The 1,518-nt window shown below is 39.9% G+C and overlaps 1 protein-coding gene across 1 annotated transcript in view; it reads left to right on the forward strand.

Moving 5' to 3' along the window:
- Positions 1 to 1,352, forward strand: part of znf574 (zinc finger protein 574) — a 29,728-nt gene extending 28,376 nt beyond the window's left edge. The window contains exon 8 of the mRNA XM_010768546.1: positions 699 to 1,352. Within this exon, the coding sequence (XP_010766848.1) occupies positions 699 to 980 (282 nt within the window). The 3' untranslated portion in view covers positions 981 to 1,352. The remainder of the gene's footprint in view (positions 1 to 698) is intronic.
- Positions 1,353 to 1,518: the final 166 nt, after the last annotated feature.

Here is a 1,518-nt window from a genome sequence, read left to right on the forward strand (position 1 = left end):
GACAAATAATCCAACTGAAACCGGCATGGACAATGACTGTTTTAAAAATGCGCTTATCCAGAAAAGCCTGGTTAGGACACTTTACGGGCAGAAGAAACATTTCTATTAAAGAAATTATTATAAATATCTGTCTTTTTATGCCTTTAATAGCTACTAACTTGAATTGTTATTCAAATTAATTAATCAATTATTTTTTATATTTTATTGTAATGTAGAGACAAAGCTTTCAGTGACAATCTTGTATTGCTTTACAATTATATGTAAAAAAAAAAAAAAAAAAAAAAAGTCTGAATATGATATTTGGCCTCAAATCATCTGAGGCCTGGCGCCCCCCCTGCAATATTTGGCGTCCCCCCAAGGGGGGCGCGCCCCCCAGGTTGGGAACCACTGATCCATGTAATCATACATCTGGTTACGTACACAGTTACAGTTGGGCCTCTGTTATCATGTGCTACTCTGATATAGAAAGAGTACATTCAGTATTTTCCCATGTATATGTTTTATATTTGATTTTGTTGCATCGACTCAGTTGTGTTGTGTCTTACCTGTCAGAGAGAAACCATTGTTTGTTTTGTTGTATTTTTGTTGTCATACGTTTTACCTCTTTGTGTCTGTTGGCCTGGTCAGATGTTATGTTTCGCTGTGTTGTATGAAAAGTGCTATATAAATAAAGCTTTATTATTATTATTATTATTAAGGTGCTGTCCTCGCTGGCCTCCACGGGGGACCTCGATTCTGGCTCAGTGCAGACCATCTACGTGCTGCAGGGCGACGGAGGCACAGAGACCGTCATGATCCCCTCCGATCAGTTCGGCAACATAGACGGCAGCTCGCAAGTGGTCATCCTGCCCTCCTCTGTGCTGGGAGGGCAGGGCATCAACGTTCCCACCATCACCATGGACGGAAACGAAATCACCATGGTGGAGACGAGCCAGTCGGAGCAGCACGCCATCGAGTTCATCGTGGAGGAAACGGTGTAATCGAGACATTAAATACTATTTTCAGTAGAGAAAAGGCTGAAAGATTAATCGACTGTCGAGTTAAAAGTTTGAGTTATTACCATAAATGTATAGTTTGATTGTTTGACTGTGTAGCAAAACTATTTTACAGCTTGAGAGGAACATCTAATAACATTGTTCAAACAGTGTAAAATAAATGAATCAAAAGTCATACACAGATGAAACCTTAAGTACCTTAAGTTAATATTTCAAACTGATTGGAAAACAGGTCATAAAATTGGCCCCTCGATTATAAACGGACATCGGAGACCCCTTTTTTATTAGGGGAAGACAAGTGGTGTTAGCCCCTGAAATGTCTATTGCTTTCTTTATAATAAAACGCTTCCACTTTCACACTTGTAAGCATCCATCAATTTATAAGGTAGATGACACCGGGGCATTGCCCTCATCCTGTCAGATGGGATTGACTTTATAGGTCCTGCTGTAAATTGCCGCTTCTGCCTTTTGACAAACATTACGAGGTCCTTTACTGAGACCAGTCACTGTACAGCTTTTCAAA

The sequence above is a fragment of the Notothenia coriiceps genome, unplaced genomic scaffold (assembly GCF_000735185.1).
Source record: "Notothenia coriiceps isolate Sejong01 unplaced genomic scaffold, NC01 NC01_scaffold00005787, whole genome shotgun sequence".
NCBI classification, from domain to species: domain Eukaryota; kingdom Metazoa; phylum Chordata; class Actinopteri; order Perciformes; family Nototheniidae; genus Notothenia; species Notothenia coriiceps.